The sequence below is a fragment of the Salmo salar genome, chromosome ssa12 (genome assembly GCF_905237065.1).
Source record: "Salmo salar chromosome ssa12, Ssal_v3.1, whole genome shotgun sequence".
In the NCBI taxonomy this organism is placed as follows: domain Eukaryota; kingdom Metazoa; phylum Chordata; class Actinopteri; order Salmoniformes; family Salmonidae; genus Salmo; species Salmo salar.
The window spans coordinates 91817990-91837591 of NC_059453.1; the positions used below are offsets into that span (position 1 = coordinate 91817990).

Here is a 19602-nt window from a genome sequence, read left to right on the forward strand (position 1 = left end):
TTCCACCATATTATTATTATTATTATTATTCCACCATATAATTATTATTATTATTATTCCACCATATTATTATTATTATTATTATTATTATTATTATTCCAGTATATAATTATTATTATTCCCTCATATTATTATTATTATTATTATTATTATTATTCTATTAATATTATTCCCCCATATTATTATTATTATTATTATTATTATTATTATTAATATTATTCCCCCATATTATTATTATTATTATTATTATTATTATTAATATTATTATTATTCCCCCATATTATTATTAATAGGTTTTATTTTTTTATTATTATTATTATTCCTCCATATTATTATTATTATTATTATTAATATGCCCCCATATTATTATTATGATTATTAATATTATTCCCCCATTATTATTATTATTATTATTATTATTATTATTATTATTATTAGTATTATTAGTAGTAGTAGTAGTAGTAGTAGTAGTAGTAGTATTCCCCCATAATATTATTATTTTGATTATTATTTTGATCTTGGAACATACGACTGCTGATGCTACTACAGCAATACAATGTTATGTTACCTACTGCTGCTACTGCAATACAATGTTATGTTACCTACTGCTGTAATACATGTGGCTCTATCTAACTGCAAGCTGAGTAAAACGGACAAACTCATAATCGCACTCATGCTCACACACACACACACACACACACACACACACACACACACACACACACACACACACACACACACACACACACACACACACACACACACACACACACACACACACACACACACACACTGAACATCCTCTGGGCTAAACAAACTATACAAATAAATGTGTGTAGCAGCCTAATGAATTACATTACATCTAAGCACAGCATCAATGCATTTATTAATGTCAAGTGGTACTGAATCTGTTTTATACATTTATGTTTTTGTTCTTTAACTCTGTATCCCCAGATTTCTTCATGAACGCCACGAGCAGTCTAAGCAAGACCTTAAAGGGCTGGAGGAGACTGTCGTAAGTCTATCTGTCTCTCCCTCTTTCAATCTCTCTCTCTCTCTCTCTCTCGCTCTCTCTCTCTCTCGCTCTCTCTGTCTCTTCCACCATCTCTTTCTCTCTCGGTCTCTTCCACAATCTCTCTCTGACATTCAGTTGAATCCACTGTAGGATAATTTGACCACGACCCATTAATGTACCTCTCCGTCAATTTCTCTCACTTTCTCTCTCTCTCTCCGTCTCTCTCTCTCTCTCTCTCTCTCTCTCTCTTTGTGCCCACCTGTCTTGCTTTTCTCTCTTCCTCTGTCCCTCCCTGCCTCCCTCCCTCCCTGTCTTTCTCTTTCTCTCTGTTGACAGGCTCGTGAACTACAGACTCTCCACAACTTGCGGAAGCTTTTTGTTCAAGACCTCACTATTCGAGTCAAAAGAGTGAGTGAATAAAGGAGAAAAAGGAAGAGAAGAAGTGAAGGAGGGAGGGAGAGGAGGAATGAAGGAGGGAGAGGATGATGAAGGGGGATGGAGAGGAGGAATGAAGGAGGAAGATAATCATGTAAACTATTCAGTAGTCCATAACATATACTGTGATCTTAACCACATCTCTCTCTCTCTCCCTCCCCCATCCCTCCCCCATCCCTCCCCATCCCTCCACCACCCCCACCCCATCCCCCATCCCTCCCCCATCCCTCCCCATCCCCCCATCCCTCCACCACCCCCATCCCTCCCCATCCCCCCCATCCCTCCACCACCCCATCCCTCCCCCATCCCTCCCTCCCTCCCCCATCCCTTCTCTCCCCCCCATCCCCCCCATCCCTCCCCCATCCCCCCCATCCACAGCATTCAGAGATGGAGCGAGATGATAGCGGGGGATCTAGCCACCAAAAGCAGAAGATTTCCTTCCTTGAGAACAACCTGGACCAGCTTACAAAGGTTCACAAACAGGTGGGCAGTTGAATGGTTCATTGTGTTGTGTAGAGTGGACTGGAGCTCTGGGCCCATATTAACAAAAAGTCTCAGAGGATGGAGTGTTGATATCATTGACTATTATAATAACAAATCTGATCATAATGAATGATTATATGGTCAGTAGGGGGGAACCTGATCCTAGATCAGCACTCCTACTCTGAGAAGCTAAACTGAGTTTTACTCCTCTCTATACCCTACCGAAGCAAATCCTTTTTCTATTCCATACACACCTGCAGTATGACTTACTGCTGAGGCGCCAGAGCACAATGAGTAGGAGAAGGATAAAATGGACCAAGCAAACGGTATTAGTCCTGGCTGTGCTGTTAGTCATTACTATCACTCTGGCTGCGAGCCAGCTACATCAATCACCCTGTATTGCAGATACAAGTCCCCTGGAAAATAAGGCAGCAGGAAATGTTATGTTACCTACTGCTGCTACTACTGCAATACAATGTTATGTTACCTGCTGCTACTACTGCAATACAATGTTATGTTCCCTACTGCTTCTGCTACTGCAATACAATGTTATGTTACCTGCTGCTACTACTGCAATACAATGTTATGTTACCTACTGCTGCTGCTACTGCAATACAATGTTATGTTACCTTCTGCTGCTACTACTGCAATATAATGTTATGTTACCTGCTGCTGCTGCTACTGCAATACAATGTTATGTTACCTACTGCTGGTACTACTACTGCAAAACAATGTTATGTTACCTGCTGCTGGTACTACTACTGCAATACAATGTTATGTTACCTACTGCTACTACTACTACTACTACAATACAATGTTATGTTACCTACTGCTGCTACTACTACTGCAAAACAATGTTATGTTACCTGCTGCTGGTACTACTACTGCAATACAATGTTATGTTACCTACTGCTACTACTACTACTACTACAATACAATGTTATGTTACCTACTGCTGCTACTACTACTACTACTACTGCAATACAATGTTATGTTACCTACTGCTTCTGCTACTGCAATACAATGTTATGTTACCTACTACTTCTGCTACTGCAATACAATGTTATGTTACCTGCTGCTGCTACTACTGCAATACAATGTTATGTTACCTGCTGCAAATACTACTGCAATACAATGTTATGTTACCTACTGCTACTACTACTGCAATACAATGTTATGTTACCTACTGCTGCTACTGCAAAATAATGTTATGTTACCTGCTGCAAATACTACTGCAATACAATGTTATACACTGCTCAAAAAAATAAAGGGAACACTAAAATAACACATTCTAGATCTGAATGAATGAAATAATCTTATTAAATACTTTTTTCTTTACATAGTTGAATGTGCTGACAACAAAATCACACAAAAATAATCAATGGAAATCCAATTTATCAACCCATGGAGGTCTGGATGTGGAGTCACACTCAAAATTAAAGTGGAAAACCACACTACAGGCTGATCCAACTTTGATGTAATGTCCTTAAAACAAGTCAAAATGAGGCTCAGTAGTGTGTGTGGCCTCCACGTGCCTGTATGACCTCCCTACAACGCCTGCGCATGCTCCTGATGAGGTGGCGGATGGTCTCCTGAGGGATCTCCTCCCAGACCTGGACTAAAGCATCCGCCAACTCCTGGACAGTCTGTGGTGCAACGTGGCGTTGGTGGATGGAGCGAGACATAATGTCCCAGATGTGCTCAATTGGATTCAGGTCTGGGGAACGGGCGGGCCAGTCCATAGCGTCAATGCCTTCCTCTTGCAGGAACTGCTGACACACTCCAGCCACATGAGGTCTAGCATTGTCTTGCATTAGGAGGAACCCAGGGCCAACCGCATCAGCATATGGTCTCACAAGGGGTCTGAGGATCTCATCTCGGTACCTAATGGCAGTCAGGCTACCTCTGGCGAGCACATGGAGGGCTGTGCGGCCCCCCAAAGAAATGCCACCCCACACCATGACTGACCCACCGCCAAACCGGTCATGCTGGAGGATGTTGCAGGCAGCAGAACGTTCTCCACGGCGTCTCCAGACTCTGTCACGTCTGTTACATGTGCTCAGTGTGAACCTGCTTTCATCTGTGAAGAGCACAGGGCGCCAGTGGCGAATTTGCCAATGTTGGTATTCTCTGGCAAATGCCAAACGTCCTGCACGGTGTTGGGCTGTAAGCACAACCCCCATCTGTGGACGTCGGGCCCTCATACCACCCTCATGGAGTCTGTTTCTGACCGTTTGAGCAGACACATGCACATTTGTGGCCTGCTGGAGGTCATTTTGCAGGGCTCTGGCAGTGCTCCTCCTGCTCCTCCTTGCACAAAGGCGGAGGTAGCGGTCCTGCTGCTGGGTTGTTGCCCTCCTACGGCCTCCTCCACGTCTCCTGATGTACTGGCCTGTCTCCTGGTAGCGCCTCCATGCTCTGGACACTACGCTGACAGACACAGTAAACCTAGTTGCCACAGCTCGCATTGATGTGCCATCCTGGATGAGCTGCACTACCTGAGCCACTTGTGTGGGTTGTAGACTTTGTCTCATGCTACCACTAGAGTGAAAGCACCGCCAACATTCAAAAGTGACCAAAACATCAGCCAGGAAGCATAGGAACTGAGAAGTGGTCTGTGGTCACCACCTGCAGAACCAGTCCTTTATTGGGGGTGTCTTGCTAATTGCCTATAATTTCCACCTGTTGTCTATTCCATTTGCACAACAGCATGTGCAATTTATTGTCAATCAGTGTTGCTTCCTAAGTGGACAGTTTGATTTCACAGAAGTGTGATTGACTTGGAGTTACATTGTGTTGTTTAAGTGTTCCCATTATTTTTTTGAGCAGTGTATTACCTACTGCTGCAAATACTACTGCAATACAATGTTATATTACCTACTGCTGCTACTACTACTGCAATACAATGTTATGTTACCTGCTGCTGCTACTACTGCAATACAATGTTATGTTACCTACTGCTGCTACTGCTATTGCAATACAATGTTATGTTACCTACTGCTTCTACTACTGCAATACAATGTTATGCTAGCTACTGCTGCTGCTACTGCAATACAGTGTTATGTTACCTGCTGCTGCAAATGCTACTGCAATACAATGTTATGTTACCTGCTACTACTACTGCAATACAATGTTATGTTACCTACTGCTGCTGTCACATCCTGACCAGTAAAAGGGGTTATTTGTCATTGTAGTTTGGTCAGGGTGTGGCAGGGGGTGTTTGTTTTGGTGTTTTTGGTTTAGGTTCTATGTTTTCTATTTCTATGTTGGGTTTTTGGTAGGACCTCCAATTAGAGGCAGCTGGTTGTCGTTGTCTCTAATTGGAGGCCATATTTAGTTGAGGTTTGTTTCACTTGTGTGTTGTGGGTGGTTGTTTCCTGTGTAGTCTCTGCACCTGATGGGACTGTTTCGTCGTTTGTTTCTTTTGTTCAAGTATTTATTCTAATAAACTAAGCTCGGAAACCGGATTGCACAGCGGAGAAGGTACGGTGGGATTCGAAATGGTCAGTGATCTGTTTATTAACTTGGCTTTCGAAGACTTTAGAGAGGCAGGGCAGGATGGATATAGGTCTACAGCAGTTTGGGTCTAGAGTGTCACCCCCTTTGAAGAGCGGGATGACCGCAGCAGCTTTCCAATCTTTAGGGATCTCGGACGATACGAAAGAGAGGTTGAACAGGCTAGTAATAGGGGTTGCAACAATTTCTGCAGATAATTTTAGAAATAAATGGTCTAGATTGTCTAGCCCGGCTGATTTGTAGGGGTCCAGATTTTACAGCTCTTTCGAACATCAGCTGACTGGATTTGGGAGAAGGAGAAATGGGGAAGGCTTGGGCGAGTTGTTGTGGGGGGTACAGGGCTGTTGACCGGGGTAGGGGTAGCCAGGTGGAAAGCATGGCCAGCCATAGAAAAATGGTTATTGAAATACTCAATTACAGTGGATTTGTCGGTGGTGACAGAGTTTCCTATCCTCAGTGCAGTGGGCAGCTGGGAGGAGGTGTTCCTATTCTCCAAGGACTTTACAGTGTCCCGGAAACCAGATTGCACAGCGGAGAAGGTACGGTGGGATTCGAAATGGTCAGTGATCTGTTTATTAACTTGGCTTTCAAAGACTTTAGAAAGGCAGGGCAGGATGGATATAGGTCTGTAACAGTTTAGGTCTAGAGTGTCACCCCCTTTTGAAGAGGGGGATGACCACGGCAGCTTTCCAGTCTTTAGGGATCTCGGACAAAACGAAAGAGAGGTTGAACAGACTGGTAATAGGGGTTGCAACAATGGCGGCGGGTAGTTTTAGAAAGAGAGGGTCCAGATTGTCTAGCCCAGGTGATTTGTACGGGTCCAGGTTTTGCAGCTCTTTTAGAACATCTGCTATCTGGATTTGGGTAAAGGAGAAGCTCGGGTAAGTAGCTGCGAGGGGGGCGGAGCTGTTGGCCAGGGTTGGGGTAGCCAGGAGGAAAGCATGGCCAGCCGTAGAGAAATGCTTATTGAAATTTTTGATTTATCATGGATTTATCGGTGGTGACCGTGTTACCTAGCCTCAGTGCAGTGGGCAGCTGGGAGGTGCTCTTGTTCTCCATGGGCTTTACAGTGTCCCAACATTTTTTGGAGTTAGAGCTACAGGATGCAAATTTCTGTTTGAAAAATCTAGCCTTTGCTTTCCTGACTGCCTGCGTGTATTGGTTCCTGACTTCCCTGAACAGTTGCATATCGCGGGGACTATTCGATGCTATTGCAGTCCGCCACAGGATGTTTTTGTTCTGGTCAAGGGCAGTCAGGTCTGGAGTGAACCAAGGGCTATATCTGTTCTTAGTTCTGCATTTTTTGGGGCATGCTTATTTAAGATGGTGAGGAAATTACTTTTAAAGACCGACCAGGCATCCCCGACTGACGGGATGAGGTCAATATCCCTCCAGGATTCCAGGGCCAGGCCGATTAGAAAGGCCTGCTCGCAGAAGTGTTTTAGGGAGCGTTTGACAGTGATGAGGGGTGGTCGTTTGACCGCGGACCCATAGCGGATACAGGCAATGAGGCAGTGATCGCTGAGATCCTGATTGAAAACAGCAGAGGTGTATTTGGAGGGCAAGTTGGTCAGGATAATGTCTATGAGGGTGCCCATGTTTACGGATTTAGGGTTGTACCTGGTGGGTTCCTTGATGATTTGTGTGAGATTGAGGGCATCTAGCTTGGATTGTAGGACTGCCGAGGTGTTAAGCATATCCCAGTTTAGGTCACCTAACAGAACGAACTCTGAAGATAGATGGGGGGCAATCAATTCACATATGGTGTCCAGGGCACAGCTGGGAGAAGAGGGGGGTCGATAACAGGCGGCAACAGTGAGAGATTTATTTCTGGAGAGATTAATTTTTTTAATTAGAAGTTCGAACTGTTTGGGCATAGACCTGGAAAGTATGACAGAACTTTGCAGGCTATCTCTGCAGTAGATTGCAACTCCTCCCCCTTTGGCAGTTCTATCTTGACGGAAAACGTTGTAGTTGGGGGTGGAGATTTCAGAGTTTTTGGTGGTCTTCCTAAGCCAGGATTCAGACACAGCTAGGACATCCGGGTTGGCAGAGTGTGCTAAAGCAGTGAATAAAACAAACTTAGGGAGGAGGCTTCTAATGTTAACATGAATGAAACCAAGGCTTTTTCGATCACAGAAGTCAACAAATGAGAGTGCCTGGGGACACGCAGGGCCTGGGTTTACCTCCACATCACCCGAGGAACAGAGGAGGAGTAGGATGAGGGTACGGCTAAAGGCTATCAGAACTGGTCGTCTAGCGCGTTGGGGACAAAGAATAAAAGGAGCAGATTTCTGGGCGTGGTAGAATAGATTCAGGGCATAATGTGCAGACAGGGGTATGGTGGGGTGCGGGTACAGCGGAGGTAAGCCCAGGCACTGAGTGATGATAAGAGAGGTTGCATCTCTGGACGTGCTGGTTATACTGGGTGAGGTCACCGCATGTGTGGGAGGTGGGACAAAGGAGGTATCTGAGGCATGTTGAGTGGAACTAGGGGCTCCATTGTAAAGTAAAACAATGATAACTAACCTAAACAACAGTATACAAGGCATATTGACATTTCAGAGAGACATAAAGCGAGGCATAAAGCAATCACAGGTGTTGATTGGGAGAGCTAGCTAAGACAACAACGGGTAAGACAACAACAGCTAATCAGCTAAGACAACAACAACAGGTAAAATGGCGATGAATAGGCAGAGAGGGTCGGTTAACTACACACAGGGCCTGAGTTCGAGGCTGGGGCCGACAGATAAACAAAAACTAAACAGAATGGAGTACCGTGATTAATGGACAGTCCAGCAGGCATCAGCTATGTAGCCAAGTGATCATAGGGTCCAGTGAACAGCAATAGATGGAACAGGGAAGCCGCGGTGTATTCGTTACTACGCTAGCACGCGGGCGACACGGCGTTTAAAGTTAGCAGGCCGAGGCTAGTAGAAGCGTCTGTTCTGACGTTCGACAGAGGCCGGTTGAAGGCACAGCGGATGGAGTATTCGTCGGCATACCAGTCGTGGTCGTACGACGGGGCTCTGTGTTGACAAAGGATCCAAGCCAGATGGCAAAAGAGGTATTGTGGTTGTAGTAATTTAGTTTGCTAGCCGGGAGATGCGCCTGGCTCGCGGCTAACTGGTGCTAGCTTCGGGGCAGGGGTTTTAGCCACTATAGCCACTCGGTAGCAGCTAGCTAGCAGCGATGATCCAGTGCCAAGGTCCAGAGCTTACGGCAAGGATCCGGTGGAGTAGTGGAATCTAGCCGTGTTTGGGTGGAGTCCGGGTGAACAACTGAGTAGGCCGGGAGGTGGGCCTGGCTCAGGGCTGGCTTCGGTGCTGGGTCACTCGGTGGCAGCTAGCTAGCTGTGAAGATCAGGTGTAATGGTCCAGGGTTTACGGCAGGAATCCGGCGTTGTAGTGGAGAAAAAGTCCAATACTGGTAGTCTGGCAAGTAAAATCCAGGCTAAAAAAAGGGCTGGTATCTGTGCAGAAGGTAAAGGCCGCTAGCAGTAGCTAACAATGACTAAATAGCTAGTAGCTAATTAGCTGGTTAGCTTCTGATGGCTAGCTTCTGATGGCTAGCTTCTGATGGTGGTTCTGGCTATAAGGTCTAAAACAAATTGCGGTTCCGTATCACATTGGGTGAGGCAGGTTACCGGAAGTTATCTCTGATTTAAAATCGGAAAAGAGATTGAAAATAAAATTGAAATATTATACAAAAGAGGATGAAAAATACAAAAGTACACGAGAGGACGAACAAAACACGTCTGCACTGCTACGCCATCTTGGAACATACGACTGCTGATGCTACTACAGCAATACAATGTTATGTTACCTACTGCTGCTACTGCAATACAATGTTATGTTACCTACTGCTGTAATACATGTGGCTCTATCTAACTGCAAGCTGAGTAAAATGGACAAACTCATAATCACACACACACACACACACACACACACACACACACACACACACACACACACACATTTAGACTACGTTCTCCTGAAGATTACAGTTGCACACTCCATATCATGGATATAAATACAAAAAAAAGCAAGTGCCCACTTTGGGAGAAGTGTGGAGAATCAAGACAAGGAGTTCACCAAGGTAATAGCAGACTGCAGACTAGCTCACATACTCAGACAGACGGACAGACGGACAGATGGACAGACGGACAGACAGACTAACTGCTGGCACTGCAGCAGTATTAACCTCAAACTCAATTTCAGTCTCTGCTGAAGTCCTCACATAACCTGCTGATAGAGGCTGTACGTACACAGACACACGCCCACACACACACACACACACACACACACACACACACACACACACACACACACACACACACACACACACACACACACACAGGGAACAGGTAATATGACGTCTATGAAATGCAATATATTGTTGTCTATCACACACCATACCTAGGTTCAAATACTGTTTCAATTATTTAAATGACGTTCCATACATTTAGAAGTATTCAGATATGTTTTATTTGAAAATAGAAGTAGTTGAATATTTGAATGTATTTGGAAATACACTTGAAAAGTATCGGCATGCATTTGAAAATATTTAAATACACAAAGTATTAAATAAATTATTGTTTGTCTGAAGGCTCATTTAACACTCTCTATATTGGCTGTTGACTCATCTGCCATTGTGCCCTTTAGCAAGGCCCTTCACCTCTAACCTCTCTTTCTCTCTCTCTTTCTCTCTCTCTCCCTTTCACTCTCTGTCCCCCTCTCTCTCCCTCTCTTCCTCTCTCTCTTTCTCTCCCTCTCTCTATGTCTCTCTCTCCCTCTCTTCCTCTGGCTCTCCCTTTCACTCTCTCTCCCTCTCTTCCTCTCTCTCTCTCTCTCTCTCCCTCCCTTTCTTTCTCTCACGCTCCCTCTCTCTCTCTCTCCCTTTCTCTCTCTCTCGCCCTCTCTCGCTCTCTCCCTTTCTCTCTCTCTCTCCCTTTCTCTCTCTTTCTCTCCCTCTCTCTCTCCCTCTCTCTTTCTCTCTCTCCCTCTCCTCAATTCAATTCAAGGGGCTTTACTACCCTCACAGAAGTTCCAAAAGAATATAGAATGTAGAATGTATATATATACAGTGTTGTAACGATGTACAAATGGTTAAAGTACAAAACGGAAAATAAATAAGCATAAATATGGGTTGTCTCCCTCTCTCCCACCCTTTCTCCATCTCCCTCCCTCCCTCCCTCCCTTTCTCCCCCTCCCTCCCTCCCTCCCTCCCTCCCTCCCTCCCTCCCTCCCTCCCTCCCTCCCTCCCTCCCTCCCTCCCTCCCTCCCTCCCTTTCTCCATCTCTCCCTCCCTCCCTCCCTCTCTCCCACCCTTCTCCATCTCTCCCTCCCTCCCTCCCTCCCTCCCTCCCTCCCTCCCTCCATCTCCCCCTCCCTCTCTCCCTCTCTCCCACCTTCTCTCCCTCTCCTTCTTCCCAGTTGGTACGTGACAACGCAGACCTGCGTTGTGAGCTTCCTAAGCTTGAGAAGCGTCTTCGGTCTACGGCTGAGAGAGTGCGGGCGTTGGAGGGTGCACTGAAGGAGGCTAAGGAGGGGGCTATGAAGGACCGGAGACGCTATCAACAGGAAGTAGAGAGGATCAAAGACGCTATGAGGGTCAAGAACCCCCTACGCAGGCCGCACACAGCTCAGATAGGTGATAATACATACTCTCTATCTCTCTCTCTCTCTCTCACACACACTTTCCCCCTCTCTCTCTCACTCTCTCTTTCACTCCTTCCCTCCCTTCCCCACCTACACCCATACACATATTGAGGATGATGATAACGGCGATTTTCATACCACTGCTATGTCTCTATTTCCAGCCAAGCCGGTACGTCCGGGCCAGTTCCCGCTCTTCTCTTCCACCAACCCCTGGGTCCGTATTACTGAACAGCAACACTCCATCCATTTTAGTAATGCCATGTTCCAGATGCCCAGTCTGACCCCCAGCCAGATAGCCAGTCATCATGCTGCATCCCCAGCATCCGCCCCTTACTCCAAACCCTCCCAGATCAAGGACCAAACCAACAAGTCCAACATGACCCAAACCAACAAGTCCAACATGACCCAAACCAACAAGTCCAACATGACCCAAACCAACAAGTCCAACATGACCCAAACCAACAAGTGAGTACAAACATAGTTTTGAGTGAAAGGAAAACACAGGGAAAGACCCTTGAGGTTAGAAACCTCTTTCTGCCATCTGCTGAGAGTTGTTATTGATGGAGATACTGTACAGTCATATGAATAGGTGACTGACGGGCCTCTGTTTGTCTTGTAGGCTGCCAGCTGAGCCCATCAACAGCCCCACAGTGGACAACAGCCCCACAGAGGACAATAGCCCCACAGAGGACAATAGCCCCACAGAGGACAATAGCCCCACAGAGGACAATAGCCCCACAGAGGACAACAGCCCCACAGAGGACAACAGCCCCACGGTGGACAACAGCCCCACGGTGGACAACAGCCCCACGGTGGACAACAGCCCCACGGTGGACAACAGCCCCACAGTGGACAACAGCCCCATAGAGGACAACAGCCCCACAGTGGACAATAGCCCCATACAGGACAATACTATAGTGAAGAACCCTACAGTGCAGAACACAACAGACAAGGACACTATAGAGAAGGACACTACATTGAAGAACACAACAGACAAGGACACTATAGAGAAGGACACTACATTGAAGAACACTTCAGAGAAGAGCACTAGAGAGAATGCCACTACATTGAAGAACACTACTGCCAACTCTACAGAGACACTGGATGTGGACACCGTCAACGGTAAGGTTAACAGAACGGACCTTTTCCTATTTCTGTGTTCTCCAATTTGACTCACTCCTGCTTCATAGACGTAGATAGACTTACTTCAATTCCCTGGTCTGTTCACTGTTCACTGGTGTGACTGCATCCCCACCCTGACACTAGCTCTCTCTATCCACAGGGAACAGCATAGATGTCAATGACAACAGGTAAGACTGCCCACTGTCACTGACCTGCCTTGCTCTTTGTGTTTAATCCTACCATTATCCCCTGCAGCCAACACAACACTACTACTTGCTTAATCATTAATTGTCATTGATTGGATTTATAAAGCACTTTTTGTAGTACGCTCGATGCACTTAGCGCTTTAGTTAGCTGACTAGCCAAACACAGTAGCATTATCACCTTGTTAAAGATATTTGATTGTGAACCTTAAAGCCTGACACTGACACACACTCATACACTTGTCCCTCACTGCTTCCCGTCCGCTTCCTGACTACCTCTTGTTTTCCCTGTCTGGTGCTGTTGTATAGCGTGTCTCTGAGTGTCCACTCTGCTGCTGTGTCCAGGAGTGATGTGCAGCACTGCAACAGCCAGAACCAGGACAGCCCAGCCAAGCTGCACCACGTCATCCAGCCAGAACAGGCTACCAGCTAGTGACCCGGCTCCTCACGTGAGGGAGGAAGGGAGGAAGGGAATAGGGAGAATATTGAATGAGTATTTCATAACAGACATAATCTAAGATGGCAGATTCATTAACTTGTGTATTTCTATACACCTGCCCTCTCCATCTCTCTCTCTCTCTCTCTCAATTCAATTTCAATTTAAGGGCTTTATTGGCTTGGGAAGTGAACTAGATAAACTCTAGATCTCTCTCTCTCTTTGTCACTCTCTCTTTCTCTCCCTCTCTCTCTCTTGCTATCTTTCTCTCTTTTTCTCTCTTTCTCTCTCTCTCCCACTCTCGTTTTCTATCTTTCTCTCACTCTCCTTTTCTCTCTCTATCTCTCTCTTTCTCTCTGCTGTTCTCTCTCTTTGTCGCCCTCTTTCTTGCTATCTCTCTCTCTTTCTCTCTCTCTCCCACTCTCTTTTTCTCTCTCTTTCTCTCTACCTCTCTTTCTCCCTCTCTCTCTATTTCTCTCTATCTCTGGGAAACAGAGGGAACACTGAATATATTTATTCAGAGTTCCATATAGTGAGTGAGCCACTTACATACCTAATATTGGGTCCATATAAGAATTATTGTTATTTTGGCTTCATCTTGCCTTCTGATTGGCTAGGAGGAAATGCAGCATATTAAATGTGATTTCAGCATATTTAGCATATTAGACTGGTGAAATTCATCCCACAGTTTTTCACAATAAAGATTCCATATAAGACATATAATGTACACCTGGTTCTGTTTATGGGACTCATTGCATTGTTTGTTTCTCTCTCTCTCTCTTTCTTTCTTTCTTTCTTTCTTTCTTTCTTTCTTTCTTTCTTTCTTTCTTTCTCTTTCTTACTTTCTCTCTCTCTCTTTCTCTCTCTCTCTCTCTCTCTCTCTCCAGGCATCCGGTTCTGCCAAGACCGCCCTCATAAATCTGCATGCTGCTGATCAGTGACCTTCTGAGCACCCTCCTCCCCCCTTTCCCAGTAATACTGTCTCTCTCCCTCTCCTGCCCCCCTTTCCCAGTAAGACCGTCTCTCTCCCTCTCCTGCCCCCCTTTCCCAGTAATACCGTCTCTCTCCCTCTCCTGCCCCCCTTTCCCAGTAATACCGTCTCTCTCCCTCTCCTGCCCCCCTTTCCCAGTAATACCGTCTCTCTCCCTCTCCTGCCCCCCTTTCCCAGTAATACTGTCTCTCTCCCTCTCCTGCCCCCCCTTTCCCAGTAATACTGTCTCTCTCCCTCTCCTGCCCCCCTTTCCCAGTAATACTGTCTCTCTCCCTCTCCTGCCCCCCTTTCCCAGTAATACTGTCTCTCTCCCTCTCCTGCCCCCTTTCCCAGTAATACCGTCTCTCTCCCTCTCCTGCCCCCCCTTTCCCAGTAATACCGTCTCTCTCCCTCTCCTGCCCCCCCTTCCCAGTAATACCGCCTCTCTCCCTCTCCTTCCCCCCTTTCCCAGTAATACCGTCTCTCTCCCTCTCCTGCCCCCCCTTTCCCAGTAATACCGTCTCTCTCCCTCTCCTGCCCCCCCTTTCCCAGTAATACCGTCTCTCTCCCTCTCCTTCCCCCCTTTCCCAGTAATACCGTCTCTCTCCCTCTCCTGCCCCCCTTTCCCAGTAAGACCGTCTCTCTCCCTCTCCTGCCCCCCTTTCCCAGTAATACTGTCTCTCTCCCTCTCCTGCCCCCTTTCCCAGTAATACCGTCTCTCTCCCTCTCCTGCCCCCCTTCCCAGTAATACCGTCTCTCTCCCTCTCCTGCCCCCCCTTCCCAGTAAGACTGTCTCTCTCCCTCTCCTGCCCCCCCTTTCCCAGTAATACTGTCTCTCTCCCTCTCCTGCCCCCCCTTTCCCAGTAATACCGTCTCTCTCCCTCTCCTGCCCCCCTTTCCCAGTAAGACCGTCTCTCTCCCTCTTCCTCTCTCCGTAGAACTCTCTGTAGCCCTCCCCCTCCCCCTCTCTCCTCCTTTCCCCCCCACCTCTCCCCAATTCTGCTTGCTGACTGTCCGTCTACTCTCTTGAACCGTTTGTTTAATCATTTGTTGGTGATATGAATATAACGTACTGTACTATATAGGCTATGTATGGGAGTGTAGGAACAGTGGTATAGAAAGAACTGTAAATGAACCACTAGCATTGGCAGCTTTCTCTTCCTCTGAGCCCTTTGACCCTTTTGGATGAGCGTGTGGTGTTCTGTGTGGCCACTAGGGCGCACTCCTGCTGCTCCTCCTCATTCCTGGAGGCTTTAGTGGTGGGTAAATGAGATGATCTTTTAGGGCTATTTTGGGTTAAATCTGTTGGAAAATAGACAATAACCTGACCTAACAACCACCTTGCAATTGAAGATTGATAGAAGTAAACGCACACGGCATAGCCTTAATACATTTCTAATGAACCTACTCATACTTTACATTTTTCACTCTGTACAATTCATGTACAGTACCAGTCAAAAGTCTTAGAACACCTTCTCATTCAATGGTTTTTCTTTATTTTTTACTATTTCTACATTGTAGAATAATAGTGAGACATGAAAACAATGAAATAACACATATTATTATTATTATTATTTTGTATTTTTTTAACCTTTTATTTAACTAGGCAAGTCAGTTATTTACAGTGACGGCCTACGACTTTTACTATATGGCTGGTGTCATACTTCTAGTGGTTGTGTAGTAGTCCTAGTTGCTATCTGAGCTGGTTAACATATCAGACAGCTGTTTCTTTCACCTCCTTAATAAGGGTTAGGATCAGTTCCTGTTTACTTCCTGAATTGACTGAAATGAAATGAAATTGACCCCAACCCTGATGTCCTCACTATAAAGACAACAGCTGACTTCTTCTCTTGCTTCCAGTATGTCCTGTGGTGTTGTCAGGCTCTGAGATATATATTTCCATATTTGTAAATATGTCTCTGCTCAGGTCTAGATGGAATGGACAGAGTACTGTAGGCAGGGGGCGGATCACGATCCCTGTGTTGTTAGCAGTGGTTTAAACGCCATGACTCAGAACCTCAGATGAAGCGTACAGCAGCATCATGCTGATATACAGTCAGTAGATGAGTTAAGGTTTATAGGTCATCCTCAAACTTCCTACTGCAGGCTCTGTGTTGTACTTGTATGTGTGTATATTACCCTGACTATAGAATAACAGCTGCTACAGTCAGACGCAAACAAGCATGCCTGTTGTATGCGGACGCTTCAACCCGAGCACTTCAAGGCTAGTCTGAGTGCCAGGCTGTTTTCGGCTCTCTTGCCAACTCCTTCTGGAATGGATACCAATACCAATGGAGTAGTTGGAAGGACGAACTGTTCTGGGACAAAGGCTACTTCACGGCTGGCTTTCAGAGTAATGTATGCTTTAATGTGTGATGACTTTAATGCAGTAACTCATGGTTTACATCAAATAAGTTATCTGATATGAAAGCAAACTACTAGTGTCTGAGAACTAGGAAAAGTCTGGCAAAAAATAAAATCAGGACTTTTATTTTATTTTCAGTGCTTTTCTATGCATCGATCTATACAGAGAGAGAGAAAGGGTTATTTTGGAGCTGTAACATATTGTATTACTGTATTCAGACATGGGCTCACATACTACTTGAAATCTTCCAAATACTTTAGCTGGGCTTGATTGAGCTTGTCTGGCAGAATGGAACCAATAGACGAATTGCAAGTGTTCAAACTCCACCCATCTGGCACTCCAGGTAGACTAGAGAAAACACTAGTTTCATGTTTTATTGGTCGTATGTACAAGGATATACATGGCATACACCATCCAATGAAATGCTTACTTGCAGGTGCCTTCTCGACAACAACAATAATAATTAATACAAGAATACGAATATAAAGTAAATGGCTCAGTAGAATAAACATTTTAGCATCAGTATAATACAGGAAGGGACCATTTATAGTTCCATTTTTACATGTGTTTTGGAGAGGGGGGAGTGTTTAAATTGTGCAGTATGTAGTCTGGTAGCAACAGGTGTGTGTGTGTGTGTGTGTGTGCTGAGAGTGCAGGTGGTCAGTCTTGTTCAAGTGTTCAGCAGTCTGATGGCTTGTAGATAGAAACTGTCTCTGAACCTGTTGGTATCAGACCTCATGCTCTGATACAGTCTGATGGCTTGTAGATAGAAACTGTCTCTGAGCCTGTTGGTATCAGACCTCATGCTCTGATACAGTCTGATGGCTTGTAGATAGAAACTGTCTCTGAACCTGTTGGTATCAGACCTCATGCTCTGATACCGTCTGCCCAACAGTAAGGGAATGAACAGCTCATGGCAGGAAGTGACCTCATGTTGGGGTGTGTGGGGTCCTTGATGATGCTGCGGGACTTCATCAGGTACCGTTTCCAGTAGATGTCCTGGATGGATGGGAGCACAATCCCAGTGATGTACTGGGCCGTCTTCACCCCCCGCTGGAGGGCCTTTCGGTCGTGGACGGAACAATTCCCGTAACCGGGCTGTAATGCAACCGGTCAGGACACTCGATGGTGCAACGGTAATATTTGGAGACGACCCCGGGTGGCACGTCGAATTTCTACAGCCGCCTTAGGAAGTAGAGACACCGTTACGCTGTCTTGACTAGAGTGGTGGTGGTGTTGGTCCATGTCAAGTCCTCTGTGATGTGGACGCTGAAGAACTAGTGGATCAGCAGAGGGCTGAGGACACACCCCTGGGGGGCCCCTGTGTTAAGAGCTGAGGACACACCCCTGGGGGACCCCTGTGTTAAGAGCTGAGGACACACCCCTGGGGGACCCCTGTGTTAAGAGCTGAGGACACACCCCTGGGGGCCCCTGTGTTAAGAGCTGAGGACACACCCCTGGGGGCCCCTGTGTTAAGAGCTGAGGACACACCCCTGGGGGACACCTGTGTTAAGAGCTGAGGACACACCCCTGGGGGGCCCCTGTGTTAAGAGCTGAGGACACACCCCTGGGGGGCCCCTGTGTTAAGAGCTGAGGACACACCCCTGGGGGGCCCCTGTGTTAAGAGCTGAGGACACACCCCTGGGGGGCCCCTGTGTTAAGAGCTGAGGACACACCCCTGGGGGGCCCCTGTGTTAAGAGCTGAGGACACACCCCTGGGGGGCCCCTGTGTTAAGAGCTGAGGACACACCCCTGGGGGACCCCTGTGTTAAGAGCTGGGGACACACCCCTGGGGGACACCTGTGTTAAGAGTCAGTGTGCAGGAGGTGTTGTTGACAATATTCACAGTCTGTGGTCTGCCCGTCAGGAAGTCCAGGATCCAGTTTCAGAGGGTAGTGTCCAGACCCACGGCTCTGAGCTTGGTGTCGAGCTTGGAGGGAACAATAGTGTTGAAGGCTGAACTGTAGTGAATGAACAGCATTCTCACATAGGTGTTCCTCTTGTCCAGATGTGTTAGGGCCGTGTGAAGAGCGATGGAAATGGTCAACTGGAGTGGGTCCAGTGTGCCTGGTATGATGGCCTTGATGCGAATTAAAATAAATATTTAAAAGATTTCAAATAGTATTTGAAACCAGGTCTGACTGTATCTACATGGGTTGCCGAGTTCTATATACCTTCATCTCAATTCTATATACCTTCATCTCAATATGTCTGTTCTGTTGTGGTCTGTCCAGTGGTCAGTTACATTCACTAACACAGAATGGAAAATATTATTGGGGAAAAATACTACATTTTAGGTATTATGTAGCAACTATTTTTATACAGTTTATTTCCGTTTTGAAAGATTATTTATGCTATGTATTATTTTGTGTATTTAAATATGTATTATTTATTGCAAGTTGTGTTTTTGTTGTTAATATTCTATATAATGTATATATATATATATGTTTACCCTGATTTGCACACGGATAATGTATTTGTCATGTACTATTTATCAACTAATTGTTTGTATTACTGTTGAATACTTCTGGATATATCAGAAGACACTTTAGTTGCAGACTGGTAGTGAGAAACAGAGAAACAGAATGAGATGCATGGCATGTGTAAACCTGCCATTCTTAAAACACAGAGGTACAGGTATCGGAGACTATCCATCTGAACTTTCCCCAAAGCCACCTCCTGATCACACCCACACACAGACACACAGAATCACTGCCTCCCAGTGAGATCCCTTCTGATCGGCCAGTCAAGACAAGAGGGCCAGGGAAGGCTTCACGTGAGCGTGTGTATGTTAGGGTTTGAACTACCAGGGAGAAGGATGTTGGTAATGTTGTCAGTCTGGTGTAGAAGGATTGTTCTACTCAGTTATATCACCATCACCAGCTGGGTGTTCTGTGTGCAAGGAGTTTTGAATATTTGTTTTATTTCCTGTGTTACAACCACCAGGGTTGTAACCACCAGGGTTGTAACCACCAGGGTTGTAACCACCAGGGTCGTAACCACCAGGGTCGTAACCACCAGGGTCGTAACTACCAGGTCCATTCTCTCTTGCTCTGTGACTCCTCTGAACCCTGTATACAAAACCAACACCCCCTTTAAACTGCCATGAGGCTGAACAACAATGCATTGTGCGCTTTAACATGTGTAAACAACTTATTTTTGTTTGCGCTCGGCCTATAGACGGCCTATAGATAGCAGTAGTGGTGTGTGGGTAAAATCACTGGACAAGCTAGCCCAGTAGAAAATCCGTATTAAAACCTATATTGTGATAATTTCTCTATAACCCATTAGTTCTTACTCCACCATGATATACAATAAGACCATGACAACAAAAAGACAACAGTCTCACAGTGGCGGAATAAATTCAACTAAACATACAGTACCAGTCAAAAGTTTG

General features: G+C 45.9%; 1 protein-coding gene across 1 annotated transcript in view; it reads left to right on the top strand.

The window, feature by feature from the left end:
• The window catches only part of LOC106566150 (kinesin heavy chain), a 130141-nt gene extending 116241 nt beyond the window's left edge, over nucleotides 1-13900 (top strand). The window contains exons 21-29 of the mRNA XM_045691941.1: nucleotides 955-1015; nucleotides 1352-1423; nucleotides 1829-1933; nucleotides 10885-11101; nucleotides 11271-11574; nucleotides 11729-12231; nucleotides 12392-12419; nucleotides 12744-12883; nucleotides 13758-13900. Coding sequence (XP_045547897.1) covers nucleotides 955-1015; nucleotides 1352-1423; nucleotides 1829-1933; nucleotides 10885-11101; nucleotides 11271-11574; nucleotides 11729-12231; nucleotides 12392-12419; nucleotides 12744-12867 — 1414 coding nt within the window. The 3' untranslated portion in view covers nucleotides 12868-12883; nucleotides 13758-13900. The remainder of the gene's footprint in view (nucleotides 1-954; nucleotides 1016-1351; nucleotides 1424-1828; nucleotides 1934-10884; nucleotides 11102-11270; nucleotides 11575-11728; nucleotides 12232-12391; nucleotides 12420-12743; nucleotides 12884-13757) is intronic.
• The last annotated feature ends 5702 nt before the right edge of the window (nucleotides 13901-19602 follow it).